At 47.2% G+C, this 22,090-nt stretch overlaps 1 protein-coding gene across 7 annotated transcripts in view; it reads right to left on the minus strand.

Annotated features, from left to right (window-relative positions):
- tmem268 (transmembrane protein 268) overlaps positions 1-22,090 on the minus strand; it is a 73,500-nt gene that overhangs the window by 44,275 nt on the left and 7,135 nt on the right. For 4 of the 7 annotated variants that reach the window (XM_070861228.1, XM_070861230.1, XM_070861223.1 and 1 more), the window contains exons 2-4: positions 7,635-7,698; positions 4,885-5,165; positions 3,346-3,426 (exon numbers count right to left, since the gene is read on the minus strand). In XM_070861228.1, the coding sequence (XP_070717329.1) occupies positions 3,346-3,426; positions 4,885-4,984 (181 nt within the window). In that variant the 5' untranslated portion in view covers positions 4,985-5,165; positions 7,635-7,698. Of the gene's footprint in view, positions 1-3,345; positions 3,427-4,884; positions 5,166-7,634; positions 7,699-9,973; positions 10,094-14,478; positions 14,565-22,090 lie in introns of those variants that run through there. The other 3 variants (XM_070861224.1, XM_070861225.1, XM_070861226.1) reach the window with 3 other exon arrangements.

Genomic DNA, 22,090 nt, shown 5'->3' on the forward strand with positions numbered 1-22,090 from the left:
GTAGGTGGCCTTGACTGCGAAGAAGAATCCTCGCACATCATGGCTGTCGGCCAGCTGCTGTATCTCCTGTGCTTTCTCCATCCACCACCTGTTCTTTAGCTCCCGAGTTTTTTGTTGGACCTCAGCCTTGAGCCACCTGTAATGCTGTTTTGCTGCTCCCGAGTTGGGTTGTTCTTTAAGGCTTGCGATCTATTAGCTCTTGGCTCTCCTGATCATTCTCACCAAACCAGTCCTGGTGTATCCTGGTTGAGTGACCGAGCGTTTCTTTGCAGGCACTCGTTATGGAGGTCTGGAGGCAGACCAAGCGCTGTGGGCATTCTGCGTCTCGAGGTCATCAAGGCAAGCCAGGTTAGCCATGAGGCGCTGACTGTATAGGGTTCTCTTAGCTGGGTCCTTAAGCGCCCCGGCATTAACTTTTTTGCGACACTGCTTCTGCTGTCCCCTCCGCTTAGGGGCTATGTTGATGTCAATGATGGATCAGATTAGGCGGTGGTCCGTCCAGCAGTCGTCAGCTCCTGTCATGACATGGGTGACTCGCACATCCTTGCGATCCCTGGCTCGGTCGATGACATAGTCGAGCAGGTGCCAGTGCTTGGAGCGAGGGTGTTGCCATGATGCCCTGTATTTGTCCCTCTGGCGGAACAAGATGTTGGTGATGACACGTTCATGTTCTAGACATTTTGTCAGGAGTAGGGCATCACTGGAGTTGGTTTTCCCGACCCCCTCTCTGCCAATCACGCCTCCCCAGAGGTCTATGTCTTTGCCAACTCTGGCATTGAAGTCACCAAGGAGGATCAGTTTGTCGCCTGTGGGGATGCAGGACAGGGGATTTTGCGATGTTGGAGTAAAAACCCTCTTTGGACTCATCTAATGCATCGAGTGTTGGGGCATACGCACTGATGACTGTGGCACATTGATTCCGGGACAGGGTGAGTCGAAGAGTCATGAGGCGTTCGTTAACCCCGCAGGGGGAAATCTTTGAGGCAGTCGTCTTCCACTCTGTTAACATGAAGTACGGGACCTGGAATGTCAGGACCCTCATGGACAACACCAAAAGCGACAGGCTGGAACACCGCACCGCCATAGTTGCCCGGGAACTTAGATGCTTTGATATCGACATCGCCGCCCTAAGCGAGACCCGGCGGGCAGGGGAAGGCCAGTTCAAGGATTGGCTCCAATGCTTGTGCTGTAAAGTTGCGGAAAGTGCATAACCACAGCACGAGCACCTTTCCATTTATCCATCACTTACTGGGGAAGCACCTAACATCCACTCCACACTCTAAGGTGGACAATTCAAGATCAAGCACTCGCAATGCCATCAAATTCTCAGGCATCCTTATTCATTTTCTCATCTTAGGCTAGACTCCAGCGTTGCTTTCGCCACCATCTTCAACTTAAAAAAAAATCTGATGGGGTAATTTTATCCCAACTTGCTGGGTGAGAAACACACGGGACCAGTTTTACACCCCGCCCAGTATCACTCTCTGTTGACTTCAATGGAGAGTAAAATCGGGCAGGGTGACCCGATGAGCAGGTTTGAGTTAAAAGTGCCCCAACGTATTGTTGCAGTAATTCATTTCTGGTGCTCTACTTCCCTTCACTCCAACTGTTGCCCCTCCCTCCTCTCCGATGTCACTGACTCCTTGCTGGTTCCCAGCTCCAAGGCATCTCGACCAAGTAGCCATTCTTCAACAATATCATCATAGGCAGTCCCTCGAAACGAGGATGACTTGCTTCCACGCCAAAAAAGGATGAGTTCACAGGTGTTTTAATGAAGGATCTAATATTCCAGGTCCTAAACCACATGTTGACGGGTGGACAATGCCTGTGCGTGGATTTTTTTTTTAAAAACATGTGGTGGCCATTGCACACCAGCCACTACACGGGTTTGACAGTGCTAAGTATTGGTCCAGTGGCAAAGATTAACCAAGACGACTGGAGAGCTACTCTGCTGCATGGACCTAGTGTGCACACAATTCGCAATGTGGGCTGACCCATGCTGCCCCTGGGCCCATGCCTCTTCTGGCCCCGAACTCACGCCTCTTCTGGGCCCCGATCACGTCGCTCCACGATCACTCGCCACTCCTTCGCCCCAACAGCTCCTGCTGTACCTGCCCAAGCTCCAATCACCGACCTGGACCTTGACGTCCAATCCAGTTGTCCTCCTGCACCAGCTCGCACTGTACCTTGCCGCCACGATGCCCCATGGCTGCCGCTCCTTTTATGGCCCGAACTGCCGCTGATGGTCTCTCGCAGGATAGACCATCAACAATAATAGACTATGGGGAAGCATCACAGTCAAGCCAATTATTATTTAAATGGGGAGAGATTACAAAATGCTGCAGTACAGAGAGACTTGGGGGTCCTTGTGCATGAAACCCAAAAAGTGAGTATGCAGGTACAGCAAGTAATCAGGAAGGCAAATGGAATGTTGGCCTTTGTTGCAAGGGGTTAGAGTATAAAAGCAGAGAAGTCCTGCTACAACTGTACAGGGTATTGGTGAGACCACACCTGGAGTACTGCGTACAGTTTTGGTCTCCGTATTGAAGGAGGGATATACTTGTATTGGAGGCAGTTCAGAGAAGGTTCACGAGGTTGATACCCGAGATGAAGGGGTTGTCTTATGAAGAAAGGTTGAGCCTATATTCATTGGAGTTTAGAAGAATAGGGGTGATCTTATTGAAATGTCCGAGATTCTGAGGGGGCTTGACAGGATAGATACACAGAGGATGTTTCCCCTCGTGGGGGAATCTAAAACTAGGGGGCATAGTTTCAGAATAAGAGGTCGTCCATTTAAAATGGAAATGAGGAGGAATTTCTTCTCTCAGAGGGTTGTAAATCTGTGGAATTCTCTGCCCCAGAGAGCTGTGGAGGCTGGGTCATTGAATATATTTAAGATAGACAGATTTTTGACCGACAAGGGAGTTAAGGGTTATGGGGAGCGAACAGGGAAGTGAAGTCGAGGACAAGATCAGATCCGCCATGATCTTATTAAATGGCGGCGCAGGCTCAAGGGGCAAAATGGCTTACTCCTGCTCCGATTTATGTTCTTACGCAAGCCCAATCTGGTCCTCACTCACGCCCTCTTCTAGCAGGACTCTTGTTTGATTTCCCCCCCCCTTCCCCCCCCCCACACTAAACTTAGTGATTTTACGACAGCCCGCTGAGATCAGCTGACTCGGTACAGACCGAGGGTCGAACTTTGGTCTTGCTCCACATGGCGTCGCTACACGTTGAATAAACTTCACCGAGCTATCAGTTCATTCTGCTGTTCCCAAGTGAAACAGCTTCAACAAAACAGTATGTCAGCTTGCTCTCAAAGCCTCATTGTGTTTCCAGACTCACCTTGTCTCTCAGATGGGGCGTTGTACAGTTCTGAATCGTTCGTGCTGTTACTTCGACTAAGGAGGCCTGGTCCATTTGGATCTAAGATACAAAAATCAGTTCCTCGTATACTTTAATTTATCAGGAAAGGGATACGAAGCAGACACATTGGGCTCAGGTGTGACTCACGTGTGAGAACGCGACAAAACGAGTGAGAGAACTGTCCAGGAGTGGCAGGATTGTCCGGGATTGCCCAGGACTGCCTGGTCACAGGTAGGTTAAGCCGGGCCACATTAACATGCCGACTGCCGTCGAGAATTGGCCGGGAAGTCGCTAAAATCTGATGGTAGGAGGCCATCGCCGGGGACCCTGGGGAAACGGCCGGGCGTCGGCACAAGCTAAGTGATGTGGGAGGGGAATCCTGGTCGGGAAAACAATGCTGGAGGGGGAAAAGTCTGGGGGAAGAGAGAGAAGACGAGAGGGAAAGAAGAGTGTGGGGGGCGGGGGGGGGGGGGGGGAAGGGGGAAGGACAGAGAGAGGGCAAAGTGAAGAGAGAAGAGATACACAGCACAGAAGGCGGCCATGTGGCCCATCCTTCACCTTCCTGCTGATCGAGTCTGTATTCAGCGTGGGTGGAGATGGAAATTGAGGCAGAATCTGATAATGCCAGGTCGTCACCGCTTCCCTCCACCCTCCCCATTGAAATTCAAAGTCATTTGTGAGCAGGCGTACAGAACAACGTCATTTGCACATTTACACCCTTAGTAAACACTAAGCACAGGGGACACCTGTGTTTTATTTTAGGTCAATCCTTCGGGCTGGTCCACTAATGCTTCTGCCAGTCCCTGCTCTAACTTCCTGAGACCACACCTGCACTGATACAGGACAGAAATTGGGGCATGATCTGATTATGCCAGGTCTCGCCCCCAGCAATTTTATTCCCACCTGTTGCATTTAGGCCAAATGTGACATGGCCTTCCAGTAAATTAAATCCCTGTGTCTCCCATCAGGGGTCAGCCATGGTTGTGCTGGTCGTGCTCTCACCTCAGTCAGAAGATCGTGAGTTCAAGCCTCATTCCAGAGACTTGAGCACAAAATCTAGACTAACACTTCCAGTGCAGTGCTGAAGGAACCCTGCACTGTCGGAGGTGCTGTCTTTTGGATATGATGTTAAACCATGTTGGCGAGGACTGCGTTATAGTGAGGAGTGTGTTACAGAGATTATGGTGTTGTAGGGAGTGAACGTAAAAGATCCCACGGCAATAATTCGAAGAAGAGCAGGGGAATTCTCCCCAGTGTCCTGGCCAATATTTATCCCACTAAAAAAAAAATCATCTGGTCATTATCACACTGCTATTTGTGGGATCTTGCTGTGCACAAATTGGCTGCTGCGTTTCCGACATTACAACAGTGACTGCACTTCAACAAAGGTATTTCATTGGTTGTAAAGCGCTTTGGGGGTGCATCCTAAGGTTGTAAAAGGTGCTATATAAATACAAGTTATTTCTTTTGCACTCAGTCATATAATCACCTAATTGTTTAGTAATGTGTGCTTCATACCATTTATCCAGTGAATCACATCTGTTTCCTCTACAGCTTCAAATGACGTCAAGGAGGCTCGTGCTGACGATATGCTGTGGCCACTGTCATCATGCGCCATTCTGTGAGGTAATTATGAACTGATGAAGCACGGCAAGACAGTTCTCGGTTTCTGATTCATGCATGACACTAATGATGTAGCTCCTTTGTCCCCCTCGTACGAGACTCTAAGGTCAGACCCATCAGCAACACTTAGGGCGACAAGTCAACGGTAGTGCAACTTAAGCATGATTGCTTGTGATCTAAAAAAAAGAACCAAAATAAGATTAAAATGTTCCAAATTGATGGGGATTACATAGAATGTACAGCACAGAAACAGGCCATTCAGCCCAAATGGTCTATGCTGGTGTTTATGCCCCACACAAGCCTCCTCGCAGCCTACTTCATCTCACCTTCATTCTTCAGCCCTGGCTCAGTAGGTAGCACTCTCACCTCTGAGTCAGAAGGTTGTGGGTTCAAATCCCACTCCAGAAACTTGAGCACAAGAATCTAGGCTGGCACTCCAGTGCAATGCTGCACAGTCAGAGGTGCCGTCTATCGGATGAGACGTTAAACCAACGTCCCTCTAATTCTGCCCTCCTGAGCATCCCGGATTGCAATCGCTCATCATTGGTGGCCATGCCTAGGCCCCATGCTCTGGAACTCCCTGCCTAAACCACTCTGTCTCTCTACCTCTCTTTTCTCCTTCAAGACATTCCTTAAAACCTACCTATTTGACCAAGCTGTGCTAATTTCTACTTATGAGGCTCGGTGTCAAATTTTTAATCGCATAATATTCCCGTGAAGCGCCTTGGGACGTTCCAGTACGTTAAAGGCACTATATAAATACAAGTGGTTGTTGTTGTAAAAACCTGCTAATCGATTCAGCTACCTTGCATTACCTTCTCCACCACTTCCAAGGGTTGAGATTATCATCTCACAGGCAGTCCCTCGAGTCGAGGATGGCTTGCTTCCACGCCAAAAAGTTCACAGGTATTTCAATGATGGTCTTAATATTCCAGGTACCGAACTAAATCTTAAAAAAGGTGGAAGATGCCTGTGCTTGAATTTTTTTAACGTGTGATGGCTGTTGCACACCAGCCACCACACGGGCTTGACAGAGCTAGGTCTTGGTCCAGTGGCAATGATTAACCAAGACGATTGGAGTCCTGCTCTGCTGCACGGACCTAGTGTGCACACATATTGCAGTGTGGGCTGGCCCATGCTGTCCCTGGGCCCTCGCCTCTTCTGGACCCCGAACTCACGCCTCTCCTGGGCCCGATCACGCCCTTCTACAATCTCTCACTGCTCCTTCGCCCCGACCTCGCCGCTCCTGCAGTACCTGCCCACGCTCCAATCACCGACAGGGTTGACACACCTCGTTGTTTATTGCATTGTCCTCTTCATCTTCACTCTCCTAACCCAATGCAAACAGCCCTGCCATTGGCCCACCTATGCCACTAATACCAGCCAATAAAAAAGGAGCGAGCCAGAGGTTGGAAACTCTCCCGCGCCGATCGTTGCTCTCTCTGCCCGAGTAGAAGTTCCTGGTCATGTCTCCCTCGGAGACATTTATATAAATAAAGAGCTCGATGTGCGGGGAGCATCAACACAAAATCTGTCCATCACTCCATGACACACCATGTTGGGGCTTAAAAGCACTGCCACCACCAAGCTATTATCTCAGATCTTTAACCCAATTCTATATGTGCTGCAATTCCATTTAAATGTTATTGTTGCATTGCTGGAAATATCACATGGGATTTTCCACTTCAGTAATCCTGGCGCTTGACAGAACTCCTATTGGGAAATCATGCACCTTGGACTGTTATTTCCTGACAATTCATTTTAATGGGTAGAAAAATCAGAGCAATCTTCTGATACTTTATTCTTAGGCGGTCCCTCAAATCGAGGATGACTTGCTTCCACACCAAAATGGGATGTATTCACAGGTGTTTCAATGAAGGAACTAATATTCCAGGTCCCGAACTGCATATTGAAAGGTGGAAGATGCCTGTGCGTGGATTTTTTTTTAAAAAAACGTGTGGTGGCCGTTGCACAGCAGCCATAACACGGGCTTGACAGAACTTGGTCTTGGTCCAGTGGCAAGGGTGAACCAAGACGACTGGAGACCAGCTCTGCTGCACGGGCCTAGTGCACACACATATCGCAGTGTGGGCTGGGTGCTGCCCATGGGCCCACGCCTCTCCTGGGCCTCGGTCACATCGCGCTGCAATCTCTCGCCACTTCTGCCGTACCTTCCCATGCTTCAATCACCGACCTGGACTTTGGGGATGTCCAATCCAGTCACCCTCTTCACTGCCGTCGCCCTCTTGCACCAGCCCATGCTGCTCCCTGAAGTGTTCAGGGGCCGCTGGCCTTTTATGGCCCCGACCTGCCGCAGGTGTTTCCTCGCCTTCTGATACACATCCCCTCAATGTACGAGTGGAAAATCTGTACCTGTATCTCACTGGTTGACTTCACCTGGATCCCTGGATGTCTTATAATACACCACTAAAGAAAGAAAGAAAAAAAAAAAGAAAAAGAAGGAAAGGAGAAAAAGAAAGCAAGCAGCCACCTGGCGCACAGCAAGCTCCCACATACAACAATGTGATAATGACTAGATCATCTGGTTTTTTTTTGTTATGTTGATTGAGGGATAAATATTGGCCAGGACACTAGGGATGCATTTCATACAAAGCAAATGCTGGAGTGGATCAAAACGCACTCACGTGTTCATTGTCCATTGTTGGTATCGTCACAGATCAATCCCACCGTTAGCATCCAGACAGAGAACTGTCAATTAAAAAAAAACACTGAATGAAACCATTCCAAAATGAAAAGCCTATTACATAGAATATACAGCACAGAAACAGGCCATTCAGCCCAACTGGTCTATGCCGGCATCCACATGAGCCTCCTCAAACACCTCTTCATCTCATTCCATCAGCAAATTCTTTTCTCCATCTAGTTTCACATTCAGTTCACATTCTCTTCAGGTCAGAATTTTTTCCTCTCATTTGTTCTTGGGACGTGAGCAACATTGACAAGGTTTTGCTAATTACCCTTCTCCAGTTGCCCTGAGGTGGTAGATGGCGGCCGGCTCTCTGGCAATTGTGTTTGCAATTGAGTGGCTTACCAGGCCTCTTCAGAGGTAGCCTGGTGGTTATAGTACTGGACTGGTCAAGCCAGAGGTCGCGAGTTCAAATCCCACCATAACTCGATCCCAGAGGGTTGTGGTGCTCAGTCGATGAGTATATTCAAGACAGAGATCGATAGATTTTGGGATATTAAGGGAATCAAGGGATATGGGGATAGTGCAGGAAAGTGGAGTTGAGGTAGAAGATCAGCCATGATCTTATTGAATGGTGGAGCAGGCTCAAGGAGCTGAATGGCCTGCTCCTGCTTCTATTTATTATGTTCAAGTGATCAAAGTGAACTCAAAAATTTGGCATCTGTGGACCAGCACCAGGGAAATATCCATCCGCCACTCCCTTTGCCTCACCACTGCAGCCATGCCTTTAGCCATCGAGGCCCCAAGATGTAGAACTACCCTCACCCCTCTCTGCTCCTGCAAGACGCTCCTTAAAACCTACCTCGTTGACCAAGCATTTGGCCACCTGCCCTAATATTTTCTTCTTTTGGGTCGGTGTCAAACGTTTCTCTGATTTCGATCCTGTGAAGCGCCTAGGAACATTTTACAGTGTTAAAGGCGCTATATGAATGCACGTTGTTGTTGTTATTATTGAAAGCTTTCCGAGGGTCATAAAAACTGATGTCTTTCAGGGAAGGGAAACTTTGCTCCAAACTGGTGGCCTACACGTGACTCATGTCCCACACCATGTGGTTGACTCAATGCTGAGAGCAAATATGGATGGACAAGAAAAATACTGCCTTGCCGGAGTTGCCTACATCCCTAGAACACTAGTCAGTAAATCAGTTGGGGTTAGAACGACAATTTGACAGCTTTTATAGTGACCTATGTGGCTCGCTGTCAAATTTTGCCTGCCAATGCCCTTGTGAAGTGCCTAGGGACAGTTTACTACTTTAAAGGCACTATATAAATGTAAGTTGTTGTTGATTCCGTAAGTAGCTACAAATAATGGACATTATGGAAAACTCCAGGGGGATAGAATTAAATCAACATAACAATGAATGATTGAGTCTTGATGACCTGAATTCTCATTGAGTTCCTCCTTTCAGAGACTCGCATGCTGTTCTAACATCATCTTTTCATATATTGAGAAAATCTGCTCTCAAATTTTTTTTTTTAAATGTAGTTTTCTTTTTAAGTAAAACTTCCTTCTGGTACAAAGATAGAACACATATTACAACTCTGCGCAACGCACTTCCCCTTTAAGAAACCACACTGGTTTGACTACAGGCTAACGGCACATGATAGATGCAACTTAATGAAGACCTATGATAAAATATATTCAATAATTTTTAGGGTGGTTATAACATAACAATTGAATTAATTGTGCTTGCGTCAATAATAGAGGAGGTTGATTAAAAGCATTTTAATGTAAGTTTGATTTACAGCATCTCCACTTTGCATAGTCCACAAAGATTGTTATCGACAAACAGCCACTTGTGGCTGCAGCAGCAACATGGTAATAGCAGATTTATAAAATTGCACTGGCATTCTAAATGGGCAAATGGACAGGAACTTCAAAATAATTAAACATCCTGAAATCTCTTGACAAAGGTGACATCAAAACAATTAGTCAACCTTGTATTAATTATTGAAAATATACTCATTCCACTCTATTTTGAAAGAAAAACACACAATAAAGTTTTTGGGATAAACAGTAATCCCTCTCCCACACAAACACGTTCCTAGGTTGTCCTGCTTCCCATTTACTGACTACCCATAACTATCATTTATACTAATATTATGGGATCAATCACCAACAAACTTTAAATGTAATAACTGACATTCTACTTGCAGTAAGTGCTGTACAACTTCCAATTAACGGCTCAATAAACCTGCAGCAAATTGCTTTTCATAAACAAAAACACAAACAGTCTGCAAAATACTGGAGCAGGAAAATAAAACTGAATGACGCACCACTTTTTGCTTTCAATCACCTGCTGGTGTTTTGTTTGTTCTTTCGGATTTAGTTTCCACTGCCTCGGGATTGCCACAATCGTGTGACTGGCAGCTTGTGTTGCCACAGGCAGTGGTCTCAAGTTTCCACCGTACTCCCTGCTCCTTCCCTCTTCCAGTGCTTCACGCCTCTTGGCTCATTAATAGCCGAGGGCCGATGGGTGGTGCAGATCTCATGACTTACAGGAAACTCAGCTGCTCAATCCTTTCAGCTTGACAGCACCTTCATTTGTCACAAACCCCTCTCGCAATTTCGAGGGCAGCTGTACCAGCCTCTCCCCGGGGCAGCCAATGGTAGCATCGTGGTTATGTTACTGGACTAGTAATCGAGAACTAGAGGGCATAGTTTCAGAATAAGGGGCCACCCTTTTAGAACGGAGATGAGAAGGAATTTCTTCTCTTAAAGGTTCGTAAATCTGTGGAATTCTCTGCCCCAGAGAGCTGTGGAGGCTGGGTCATTGAATATATTTAAGGTGGAGATAGACAGACTTCTGAACGACAAGGGAGTTAAGGGTTATGGGGAGCGGGCGGGGAAGTAGAGCTGAGCCCAAGATCAGATCAGTCTTGATATTAAATAACGGAGCAGGCTCGAGGGGCCAAATGGCCTACTCCTGCTCTTATTTCTTATGTTCTTGTTCTAATCCAGAGGCCTAGACTAATAATCCGGAGACGCGAGTTCAAATCCCACCACAGCAGTGGTGGAATTTAAATTCAGTTACAATGGGCTTAATTTCCCCCCCCAAGCCCGTTTTCTGACGTATTGCCAGAGTTGTGCCGCTTATTTAGGTCAAGAAATGCGCGAGAAAAACTTGTCCGAAGTTTCCCCCGATGTTTGTGCTGTAATCTGGAGCAGCGCAGCGTGGCCAGTCGCCTCGGGGGGGGGTGGGGGTGGAGCCTGCATCTGCACTGGAAAAAGGAGCGGGGCCTTCTACGCATGCACGGGGAAAAAAAATTGATGTTCTTGACATCGCTGAAATGGCCGCGCATGCGCAGTAGTGACCTTCACTCCCTCCCGCTCCCCAGGCACCAAGCCTTCAGGTTGGCTGTCTGCGACCCTCTCCGGTCCCCGAGTGAGGTGCCTTCCTGGTCCGCTGTGGCCCCAGAATGCGTGCCGGTCAGTTTTGCTCCCTCTCCCGCCGAGCCTCTCCGGTCCAGAGTGCGAGAGCCGGTCCAAGTCTGCTCCGCCTCCCGCCCCAGTCCAGGCCGAATGGCCTCCGATTTACTTACCTGCGCCGATTTCTTCAACTCTCCGCAAGGCTTTTCCCCGAGAGGCCACATACGCTGGCCTAAGTAGAAATGGAGTAACTATCAGCTGGCCAAAGTTCCATAAATGGCCAGAATTGGCGTAGGTGTAGAAAAAAAAAAACTTACCTAAAAAAAAACGCTGAGTTACGCTGGTGCAAATTGATTGGGGAAACTGAGGATTTTTAAGTTAGGCCAGAAAAAGCAGCCTGCTCCAAAAAAAAACAGTGCAAATACTGGGGAAAATTGAGCCGATAGATCTGGAAGAAGAAGTTAGTATCAATACTGGTGACCATGAGACTACCAAATTGTCATAAAAACCCATCTGGTTCACTAATGTCCTTCGGGGAAGGAAATCTGCGGCCTCTATATGACTCCAGACCCGCAGCAACGTGGTTGACTCTTAATTGCCCTCTGAAATGGCCTCGCAAGCCACTCAAGGGCAATTAGGAATGTGCAATAAATGCAGGCATGATCACTGATGCCCACATCCTGTGAATTATATTTTGTTAAGCCCTCTAGGAATTAAAGATTAGTCTCCAGGATGTTGCTGCAAGCAACCCAGCCAATTTAAAAAAATCATTGTGGCATTAACAGAATTGTGGGTCTTCTTCATTTTCTTTGAACTTTTGATTATTAGTTATAAAACTATGGGGATGGAAGCACTGTTTGACTGGCCGAGGTCGGAGGTCATGTGATGAAATGTCCAGGAATACGCCCAGAGTTGGCAACCCTGACCCAAAATTTTCTTTAAACTGAGCTTTGCAGTTGTTGAGCTGGCTTTTAAAAACCGTGCTTGGAATTCTGAACGTTAAGCGTGGGTCAAAAAAAAAATTGGAGCGAATCTTTTTAGGCAGTGACTCGGAGTCGAGGATGACTTGCTTCCTTCCACCCTATGAGTTCTCAGGTGACTGATGAGTCCAATCTGGGACCTACAGTCTCTGTCACAGGTGGGGCAGACGGTGTTTGAAGGGACATTGGATGAGAGGACGGGTGGGCGGGGTGCTTGGGTTGTCGTGCGCTCCTTCAGCTGTTTGCGCTTGGCTTCCGCGTGCTCCCAGCGAAGAGATTCGAGGTGTTCGGCGCCTTCCCCAATGCTTCTCCTCCACCTTGCGCAGTCTTGGGCCAGGGATTCCCAGGTGTCGATGGGGATGTTGCACTTTTTCCAAGGAGGCTTTGAGGGTGTCCTTGAAACATTTCCTCTGCCCACCTGGGGCTCGCTTGCCGTGTCGGAGCACTGAGTGGAGCGCTTGTTTTGGGAGTCTATTTTCAGGCATGCGGACAATGTGGCCTGTCCATCGGAGCTGATCGAGAATGGTCAATGATTCGATGCTGGGGATGTTGTCCTGAGCGAGAACACTGGCGTTAGTGCGCCTATCCTGTCAATGGATTTGCAGGATCTTGCAGAGGCACCGTTGGTGGTACTTCTCCAGTGCTTTGAGGTGCCTGCTGTACATAGTCCATGTCTCTGAAGCATATAGGAGGTAAACCCTGAACAACATACCTCCCAAAAGGGGTTCTGGCAATGGGGAGGGCGAGATGCAACAGGCTGAGAATTTACATTCTACACTGTTTCGTTATCAGATCGGTATTAAAAGGACACCGTGTGCAGCAAATCAGCAGCTGGGCTGATTGTTTAAAAAATGAGTGTCCAGGCTAAAAATATCAAGCAGCATGATTAAGACATGTAAGCAAACCAAATAAACTCCACGTAATAATGACACTGGAGTTTCCAGTTGCTGGCAATATCTATTTTAAACATGGTTTGTCTGGCCGGGATATTTATCATTAAAAGGGCATCGAAGGTTTCGCTGGTGGCCCAACAAGTTTCTCCACGAGCCGTATGGAACCAGGCTGACCACAGGATCAATTCCCCAGTCTCTGATGAGTCACCTTGTCTCAGGAGGGGAGCAATAGGGTGCATCAAAAAGGCCACGGCATCCTCAGGTTAAGGTGGGTAAACGTGGCCACACTTAATCGCAATCCAGCATGACCACTTGGGTAAGGTCCAAAAGGGGTGCCCGATGGCTTCCCATCTTTTGCAGAGGCAGTGGAGAAAAAAAACTGCCGAGAGTGTAGCCATCGCATTAAAACAAAATTGCTAATAGCTTTATTAAGCTGAATTTTATCTCCATATTTATTTCCATGTCCCGCTCCAGAGACTGGAGCACATAAATCCAGGCTGACACTCCAGTGCAGTGCTGAGGGAGTGCTGCACTGGAATGGAATGGAATGGAATGGATGAGACGTTAAACCAAGGTCCCATCTGCTCTCTCAGGTGGGCGTAAAAAGATCCCATGGCACTATTTCGAAGAAGAGCGGGGGAGTTATCCCCGCTGTCCTGGCCAATATTTATCCCTCAATCAACATAACAAAAACAGATTATCTGATCATTATCACATTGCTGTTTGTGGGAGCTTGCTGTGCACAAATTGGCTGACGCGTTTCCAACATTACAACAGTGATTGTACTCCAAAAGAATTTCATTGGCTGGAAAGCGCTTTGAGACGTCTGGTGGTTGTGAAAGGTGCTATATAAATGCAAGTCTTTCTTTTTCTTTTATATTTAGCTAAAAGAGCTTTAGCAGCACAATTGTACAGTTGACACAGGCCCGTGTGGGAATAGGATACTGTATTGCAAGTAAATTCCTGTTTCCCAAGTACACCAAAGGCAAAGCTTGCAGCCCAGTGAACCATTCATTGCCTCATTTTGTAAAACAGATGCGCGCTGTCATAAGAACAGGTGAAGGCCTTTCAGCTCCTCGAGCCTGTTCAATAAGATCATGGCTTATCTGTATCTTAACTCCATTTACCCGCCTTGGCTCCATATCCTTGGCTAGCTATCGAGCTCAGATTTAAAATTATTAATTGAGCAGTCCATGCCCTCATGCAACAAGACTTAGACAACATTCAGGCTTGGGCTGATAAGTGGCAAGTAACATTCGCGCCACACAAGTGTCAGACAATGACCATCTCCAACAAGCGAGAGTCTAACCACCTCCACAGGATATTCAATGGCATTACCATCACTGAATCCCCCATCAACATCCTGGGGGTCACCATTGACCAGAAACTTAACTGGGCCAGCCCCATAACTACTGTGGCAACAAGAGCAGGTCAGAGGCTGGGTATTCTGCGGCGAGTGTCTCACCTCCTGACTCCCCAAAGCCTTTCCACCATCTACAAGGTGCAAGTGAGGAGTGTGATGAAATACTCTCCACTTACCTGGGTGAGTGCAGCTCCAACAACACTCAAGAAGCTCGACACCATCCAGGACAAAGCAAGCCGCTTGATTGGCACCCCATCCACCACCTTCAACATTCACTCCCTCCACCACCGGCGGACCGTGGCTGCAATGTGTAGCATCTACAAGATGCACTGCAGAAAATCGCCAAGGCGTCTTTGACAGCACCTCCCGAACACTCAACCGCTACCATCTAGAAGGACATGGGCAGCAAGCACATGGGAACATCATCACCTGCAAATTCACCTCCAAGTTACACACCATCCTGACTTGGAAGTATATCGGCTGTTCCTTCATCCTCATTGGGTCAAAATCCTGGAACTCCCTCCATACCAGCACTGTGGAAGAACCTTCACCACACGGACTGCAGCGGTTCAAGGTGGTGGCTCACTACCACCTTCTCAAGGGCAATTAGGGATGGGCAATAAATGCTGGTCTTGCCAGTGATGCCCAAATCCTGGAACAATTTAAAAAAATATATCTATTGCTTTTTGAGGGGGGGGGGGGGGGGGGGGAGGAGAGAGTGTCACAATTCTACCACCATTTGTGTGAAGAAGTGTTTCCTAACTTCTCTCCTGAATGGCTTGGCTCTGATTTTAAGTTTATGTCCCCTCGTCCTAGACTCACCCACCATAGTTTCTTTCCAACTACCCTATCAGTTCCTTTTAAAATCCTAACAACCTCAATCAAACCTATAGTCTTCTATAGTCCCACTCCAGAGACTTGAGCACAAAATCTAGGCTGACACTTCCAGTGCCGTACTAAGGGAGCGCTGAACTGTCAGAGGTGCCGTCTTTCGGATGAGACATTAAACCAATGCCCTCAACATCTAAAATATTGCTGTTTGTGGGAGCTTGCTGTGTACAAATGGGCTGCTGCATTTCCTACATTACAACAGTGACCAAACTTCAAAAGTACTTCATTGGCTGTAAAGCACTTTAGGATGTCTGGAGGTCGTGCAAAGCGCTGTATAAATACAAGTCCTTTTCTTTTTATTCAATTCATTGTAGTTATTGAGGGGCTCTCGGGGTAAGTGGAGCTGAGTCCACGGCCAGATCAGCCATGATCTTATTGAATGGCGGAGCAGGCTCGAGGGACTAGATGGCCTACTCCTGTTCCTAATTCTTATGTTCTTATGTTCTTATTTCTCTGGTCTGCTGCAGTAGCTGAAAAAGTGGAAGTCAGTGCTGGGAGTTAATCACACAGGAAGAATCATCCAATAAGGTGTGAGAGAGCAAAGTTGGATTAGGTTAAAATAAATTTAGAGAAGTGGTACATTTAAAGACTGCATGTCTTTTATTGTTTTATCCATAGAAACATAATCCAGGCTGAACAACGCAAAGCGGTTCCTTTTGTTTCCTAGTACTGCTTAACCTGTGGGATAACTGCAATAAAAGCAGCATTTCTGTGAGCCAAACCCCACCAAATTGCAACTCCCTTATCGAGACTTGTTGTGTTGACCAGTAAAACATCAGTGGCTCTGCCACAATCGTTTGATGATTACAAGTCTGTTTTTTTAATGTACACACAAGAGGGTGAGAGAGTTGGGGGGAGACTTCAGCACGCACACCGCAGAGCTACCTAGCCTCCTGACTAGGCAGCAACATCACGATCGGGAAATGTCGAGGTTGTAATTTACACTGGGAAGTCCCAGCAGAAAAGCGGCCACTAAAAAACTGTGACAAAAGGAAGTAAAGTTTGTCGACATAAAAGTGGGGTGGATATTGGACATTGAGTGGGGGACGCAAAACAGACGGAATCGCATCCACCGCCCATTATATCTTGCGCCTGAATACGGGCCGGAGCATATAATGGGCGACCAATGCAATATAGCCTGTTCTGAGACCCCCGTCCACTGGCCAATTTCACCCCCAAGGCTTTGCGATCTATGCTAGATTTTTAATCATATACAAAACAGCAGCAACCACATTTCAAAACCACGTTGTTGGCTGGAAAGCATTTTGCGATGTTCTGAGGAGGTGAAAGGCACTGTATAAACGCCAGTCGGTTTATTTGTTCCTCGGAAAGAAATGCTGATGGGGTAAGCTGAAGTAAGGTGGGAGGCGGCCCGTGTGGAGCATAAACACCGACATAGACCTGTTGGGCCGTAGGGCCTGTTTCCGTGGTGTAAAATCTAATGTAATCCATCCACTGTTGGCTGACTTGCACTGTGAATGTACACGGGCCCCAGTAACTTTGTGCCCACACTTTTGGAATACTACAGTGCACAAGGGTGATGTGGAATACAAGGGGGTATTTGCTACACATCAAGTCCGCACTCACTCCTCGCCCACACCCCGATTCAGTTGACTGATTGAGAATATTAATGTTACCAATATGCTGCCCTCCGTTGATGGCTCTGCTCGCGACACATTCTTTCCGATTTTCTGAAAACTGTGGAACCTTTTACCCCCCCTTCAATTAAAACCATGGCGACATCTATTCGCTGCTACTTGGCATAAACATGTCTTCTCTTTTGAAACGCAGCGACATCCTGCAATCTGGGCACTGGTTTCTCAGTTTAGAAAATCGAGCTGAAGGTACTTCTGTACCGACAGGCATAGGAAGCAAAACGCCCACCACTTGTTTTGTGATTTTGTTTTAAACCTAAGGTAGGCCGACTGCAGAACTTCAGATTCCTGCCCCCAGCTACAACGTATTAGAAAAACAACATTCAATTATCTCTTTGCTGTGTCTTTGATAAAACAAATTCGTTCCTGGTGTTATCTAGGCCTTAGCATTTTTTATTCCCCGATTTACAGCGCATTCGATCCAAGAGCTTTGCTGAGCTGGTCAGCTTTGCAACAACAACTTGCATTTATATAGCGCCTTTAGCGTAGTAACACATCCCAAGGTGTTTCACGGGAGCCTTATTGAACAAAATTTGACACTGAGCCACATAAGGAGATATTAAGGCAGGTGACCAAAAGCTTGGTCAAAGAGGTAGGTTTTAAAAAGGTATTTTTGTACCGCCTTTCATGACCACCGGACATCTCAAAGCTTTTTGCAGCCAATGAAGTACTTTTGGAGTGTAGTCACCTATTGTAATATGGGAAATGCGGCAGCCAATTTTGCACACAGCAAGCTCCTACAAGCAGCAATGTGATAATCAGATAATCTGTTTTTGTTATGTTGATTGAGGGATAAATATTGGTCGTGACACCGGAGATAACTACCCTGCTCTTCGTCGAAATAGTGCCATGGGATCTTTTATGTCCACCCAAGAGCGCAGACAGGGCCTCGATTTAACGTCTCATCCAAAAGGCGACACCTTTGAAAAGGAGCATCTTAAAGGAGGAGAGAGAGGTAGAGAGGGAGAGGTTTAGGAAGGGAGTTCCAGAGCTTAAGGCCTAACAACTGAAGGCACTGCCACCGATGATGGAGCGATGAAAATCAGAGATGAACAAGAGGCCAAAATTGGAGGAGTGCAGAGACCTCAGAGGGTTTTAGGACTGGAGAAGGTTACAGAAAGAGGGAGGAGCAAGGCCATGGAGGGATTTGAAAACAAGAATGAGAATTTTAAAATGTCAACAACAATCCAGGCGGCCTGCTATGTTGGTTGAAAAATAGCTGAGACTTACTGCTCAGACTGCCCTTCCAAAGGCATTGATGGTGGACTGGGATAATGACCACTGCTGTTCCTGAAACTCACCAGCTGCACAGTGCACCTAGCAAATGAACATTTGGAGAGAGCAGCGTTCTCGGTTTGTACCATAGACAAAAGCTAACAGAGCCCATCTGCAGGAAAATCCTGCTCATTATTCCATTCACCCCATAAATAACCTGGTCGGTCAGAACCTGAGAGTGCAGCTGGATCCAAGAAATGAGAATGGTTTCATTCTTCTTTTACAGGATTGTGGGGAAAGGTGCGGGGGAGTGACTGATTGGATAGCTCGTTCGACACTGGCACGATGGACCGAATGGATGCTTTCTTCATCATTCTATGATTCCTTCATTACAACAGTGACTATTTTGGATGTTTTCACTGCCCTCAGCCCCAGCTATTCAGACAAAAGAATGGTTAACTACACTGCCAGTCTATGCACTTTAAGAAACTGGAGGCACGGGCGTACACAACTAACTGACAAACAGTTACACCTAGCGAGGGTCCTCACAGTTTGCAACCATGGGTCAGTCGGTTGTTGACGTCCTGGTGGAATTCGCTTTACAATTGTGTACTATTTTATTCATTCTTCCAATTGCGTCTTTCAGTGAATTCACCATTGAGCCATGACCCTGGGTCTGTTCAACTTCAGGGAAATAGAATCATAGAATCTTACAGCACAGAAAGAAGCCATTCGGCCTGTCGTGCCTCTTCCGACTCTTTGAAAGAGCTATTCAAGTAGTCCCACTCACCTACTCTTTACTCATAGCCCCGCAAACTTTTCTTTTCAAGTATTTATCCAATTTCCTTTTGAAAGTTACTATTGGATCTGCTTCCACTGCCCTTTCAGGCAGTGTGTTCAACTCACTGCATTCAATTCACAACAACTGGCTCTGTAAAAATATTTCTGCTCATCTCCCGTCTGGTTCTTTTGAATAATTACCTCAAATCTGAGTCCTCTGGTTACTGAGCCCCCTGCCAGTGGGAACAGTTTCTCCCGAATTACTCTATCAAAAGCTCTCATAATTTTGAGCACATCCTTAACCTTCTCTACTCTAAGGAATGTAACCTTCTCTATGCTAAGGAATGTTTTCAAATGGGCCAGACCTCAAACAGGAGGCTGGTAACCTCAGATGAGTGCATGTTTTTCCCCCTGACAAAAAGAGTGAAATGAAACTCTTGATTTGAGTTTAAAACTTTAGGAATTGAAAAGTGTGAAAACACCATGAGTTACAATTGTACTCAGAACATCCAGACTCACTTAACACTGACATCATGTTCTGAATTAATAACTAGCATTCCAATTCTACAATTTAAGGGTACGGTAGCCTATGGGCCCAAGTTTCCGATATCCGCTAGAACGGCACACCTCCGCGAGACCTGCCTATTTAGTAGAATGAAAAGCGTGCCAAAAACTTACCTTGCGATTCTCCGAGTGCAGCAGGCCTGTTCAGCAATCAGCGCGGCGCAGCACAACAGCGGGGAGGGGGGGGGGGGGGGGAGCTACAGCCCTGCGCCAAATAGAGTAAGAGTGCTGGCAGCTGCACACGTATGCAGTAGCTCCGGGCCCTCCCAGCACGTCCTGTCTCGGGCGACCTTAGCCGTAGCCGAAGGGATGTCGCGATGTTCGCCGTCCCTATCCCAAGCCAAGTGGCCTCTTGTCTCACCATCCCTTGCTTCGTCGCCACTGCCCTTACCTCTTCAGTGGCGGGGCCCGCCCAACCAGCAGCTCTTTGGCAGTGGGGCCCGTCTGAACTACTCCCCAGTGGTGAGCTCCGCCCGACCAGCAGCTCTTCGGCGGCGGGGCCCGCCTGAACTACTCCCCAGTGGCGTGCCCCACCCAAACACCTCCTTGGCAGCGGGGCTCACCCAACTAGCTTTTCGGCAGGCTCACGGTGCTCCCGAACAGATAGGTGTTGCAGTAGGTGAGTAGAAACTTGATAGACAGACAGATTTTTAATGGTAAAAGTGAAGTGTTTAACACCTTTTAAAATCCCCCAACTTCCCTTCCCCCTCCCCCCTCCCCCCCTCCCAATCTCTGGCTTACCTGCGCCTAATTCTAAAGTGTACGCAAGGTTTTTGAGTGTACAAAAGTCGACACTTACTCCGTTCTAAGTTACTTTGGAGTAACTTTTCGCTGCCTAAACTTGCAAAACAGGCGTAAGTGACTGGTAACGACCCCTTTTGAAACAAAAACTGAACCAAAACGAAACTAAACTAACTCACTAGAACTGGAACAAGCTAAATGCCGAGAATTGCGATTTCTAAGATACTCCAAACTAAACAAGTTGCTCCAAAAAAATAGGAGCAACTCCAGCCGAAACTTGGGCCCTATGATACAAGACTAACGGCCCCCACGGTTCAAAACCCACCATGATAGGTTCTGAAAAATAATTTTATAAATCTGGTTAACCTGATGGATGGGGTGCCAATCAAGCGGGCTGCTTTTTTCTGGATGGTGTTGAGCTTCTTGAGTGTTATTGGAGCGGCACTCATCCAGGCAAGTGGAGAGTATTCCATTATTCTCCTGACTTGTGCCTTGTAGATGGTGGAAAGGATTTGGGGAGACAGGAGGCGAGTCACTCACCACAGAATACCCAGCCTCTGATTGCTCTGATAGCCACAGTATTTATGTGGCTGGTCCAGTTAAGTTTCTGGTCAATAGTGACCTCCAGGATGTTGATGGTGGGAGATTCAGCAATGGTAATGCCGTTGAATATCAAGAGGAGGTTGTTGGAGATGGTCACTGCCTGGCACTTGTGTGGCGCAAGTGTTACTTGCCACTAATAGTGGATGCATTGGTGATCATTTTCCAACAGTCTATCGATATGGATCAGTTGCTATGGACTGGAGGGTAGCTAATGTAACACCACTTTTTAAAAAAGGAGGGAGATAAAATGGGTAATTATAGACCAGTTCGACTGACATCAGTAGTGGGGAAAATGTTGGAATCAATCATTAAGGATGAAATAGCAGCGCATTTGGAAAGCAACGACAGGATCAGACCAAATCAGCATGGATTTATGAAAGTGAAATCATGCTTGACGAATCTTCTGGAATTTTTTGAGGATGTAACTAGCAGAGTGGACAAGGGAGAACCTGTGGATGTGGTGTATCGGGACTTTCAAAATGCTTTTGACAAGGTCCCGCATAAGAGATTGGTGTGTAAAATCAAAGCACATGGTATTGGGGGTAATATACTGACGTGGATAGGGAACTGGTTGGCAGACAGGAAGCAGAGAGTTGGGATAAACGGGTCCTTTTCAGAATAGAAACATAGGAAATAGGTGCAGGAGTAGGCCATTCGGCCCTTCGAGCCTGCACCGCCATTCAATGAGTTCATGGCAGGCAGTGACTAGTGGAGTGCCGCAGGGCTCAGTGCTGGGACCCCAGCTCTTTACAATGTACATTAACGATTTAGATGAAGGAATAGAGTGTAATATCTCCAAGTTTGCGAATGTCACTAAGCTGGGTGATGGTGTGAGCTGTGAGGAGGACGCTAAGAGGCTGCAGGTTAGATGAGTGGGCAAATACATGGCAGATGCAATATAATGTGGATAAATGTGAGGTTATCCATTTTGGGGGAAAAAACACGAAGGTAGACTATTATCTGAATGGCAGCAGACTCAGAAAAGGGGAGGTGCAACGAGACCTGGGTGTCATGGTTCATCAGTCACTGAAAGTGGGCACGCAGGTACAGCAAGCGGTAAAGAAGGCAAATGGTATGTTGGCCTTCATAGCTAGGGGATTTGAATATAGAAGCAGAGAGGTCTTAATGCAGTTGTACAGGGCCTTAGTGAGGCCTCACCTGGAATATTGTGTTCAGTTTTGGTCTCCTAGTCTGAGGAAGGATGTTCTTGTTATTGAGGGAGTGCAGCGAAGGTTCACCAGACTGATTCCAGGGATGGCTGGGCTGTCATATGAGGAGAGACTGGATCAACTGGGCCTTTATTCACTGGAGTTTAGAAGGATGAGAGGGGATCTCATAG

The sequence above is a fragment of the Pristiophorus japonicus genome, chromosome 19, assembly GCF_044704955.1.
Source record: "Pristiophorus japonicus isolate sPriJap1 chromosome 19, sPriJap1.hap1, whole genome shotgun sequence".
In the NCBI taxonomy this organism is placed as follows: domain Eukaryota; kingdom Metazoa; phylum Chordata; class Chondrichthyes; family Pristiophoridae; genus Pristiophorus; species Pristiophorus japonicus.